The sequence below is a fragment of the Trichoplax adhaerens genome, genomic scaffold (genome assembly GCF_000150275.1).
Source record: "Trichoplax adhaerens TRIADscaffold_377 genomic scaffold, whole genome shotgun sequence".
Taxonomy (NCBI): Eukaryota; Metazoa; Placozoa; class Uniplacotomia; order Trichoplacea; family Trichoplacidae; genus Trichoplax; species Trichoplax adhaerens.
In genome coordinates this window covers 5,490-7,416 of record NW_002061243.1, presented here as the reverse complement: position 1 = coordinate 7,416, position 1,927 = coordinate 5,490, and the positions used below count along the sequence as shown (strand labels likewise).

General features: G+C 30.9%; 1 protein-coding gene across 1 annotated transcript; it reads right to left on the bottom strand.

Moving 5' to 3' along the window:
- Window positions 1-1,223: 1,223 nt before the first annotated feature.
- On the bottom strand, window positions 1,224-1,856 carry TRIADDRAFT_62707 (uncharacterized protein; the record flags this gene model as incomplete). Its single annotated transcript, XM_002118653.1, has 1 exon — window positions 1,224-1,856. The coding sequence occupies one exon, from the start codon at window positions 1,854-1,856 to the stop codon at window positions 1,224-1,226; it is 633 nt and encodes a 210-aa protein (XP_002118689.1).
- Window positions 1,857-1,927: the final 71 nt, after the last annotated feature.

Genomic DNA, 1,927 nt, shown 5'->3' with positions numbered 1-1,927 from the left:
TAAAACACAGTATATCCAAATTAGAAGTTAACTGAATAAGGATAGGCTGACATGAATTATCCTAACATAGATATTTCTACTCTAATACAGTATATAACACTGTAACACTTATACATTAATCCTCTATACGTTAATAATTTATGATTGTTTCTCTTAGACAGATCATTTTGAATGTAGCAATACATAAAATTTATCACACATCATTAGGCACTCTGAATATGAATAAAGACATAACTGCACAAATTTCGTTTAAAACGCCGGAAAAAATCATAGCTGCTCTAGATGAATGAACTAAGGAAACTATCACGCCGAGACTGCAACCTGTAATGATGCAGGCCAAATTTATACCAACAAAGAATAATGAGACATCTAAACCAAGTTCTCTAAAATTCCATCGATTATCTTTAATTTTCTAGAAATAGAATAAGAGTAGCGATCATCATAATGTAAAGTAGTAATATTCTATAAAGATCGAATTTCAAAATAATCCATTAACATATTTGTATACCGCGAAATAATGATGATAAGAAGCTAGAATGGAAAATATTAAGGCATTACCACTAGAAAATCCAATTCCTTGAAGAGTAACCATACAGAGGACTACGATAACTTGATTGGTTAGTCCTATGACTAATGCTCCGATACCACCAATTGAAAATCCAATCGCTAAAATACGATCTACAACTGCAAGAATAAACCTACACTTTAAACTAGAAAGTTATCTGAAATATTTTACTATTATAATAAGATCCTTCATAAAAATTTCGAGATATCTATGTATTTAGTTTAGCCTCTAAGTTTAAATAAAGTGCTGTTTCTTGACTTCTAATGAATATCGTCAATTCTAAGGACCTCCTTAACGACTATCATAATGATTTTCATACATAATACATGTAGATAGTATTCTATTTGCCTTCAGAAATAATTAAGTTAAATATTTGTTTCATGGTGAAGAAATATTCCAAATTTATTTATTAGATACTCGTTAAAATGTTAGTTAGTATAGTGCTTATGATGCTCATATATTAATTGTAATTAACAGTCTTTAGATAGCTTAATTATATACCTACTAATATTAAAATTTATCATGTACTCGTATTTTATTTTGCAGTTAGTTACGATTCCTGGCTGCCACGATGAAATTAATTAACCGTAAATAAATTCTATTCACACTACAGCGGCTATAACGAAATAAAGTATCCACAATTAATTTACACACAAAATTAAGATTTTAAATTACCGATATATTTTGTTATTCGCTCGAGCGCCAAGGAATATACAATGGATATAATAGTGCAGCCCAATAAGCCCCAGCTTCCAACAGAGACACCACGGTTATAGCGATGCAAAGCTGTCGAGTTTTCCGCTGCTAGAGGATTACCATGATAGATTGATTGGCCTATAAAATCAGTTAAGAAACTGGTGAATCCAATATATGATGAACTGCTAAAGAAACTTATCATCCACAAGATGATTAATTCCTTGGGCATAGTTTTAGCAAAATAATAAGTCTGATAGAGATGATTCCAACTACTTATTTCTTCTGCTGTGAGTGCTTGTGGTTTATCTTCAGTTGAAACGTTTATTGTTGCCATCTGATCGTTCTGTTTAACAGATGACTGGATAGAATCAGAAGTCTTACTGTCCATAGTAGAAATTTTTAAATCGTCGCTATTTTTTCTACTTGATGATTTATGGGTTAATGCTTCAGTAGAATCAATAATAGCGTATGGAAGTTCGGTATAGCTTATTGTAGCAATTAACATCACTACGATACTTATTGTAGCTATTAAAATGAAAACTACTTCGACTTGTCCTCCAAAAACTTTAGCTAATGGCGTTTCTCTCCCAATCATCCTATATCAATAAACATAAGTATACTACTAGCTTAGTAATGAATTAACTAATATAATCTGTCAATATCGTT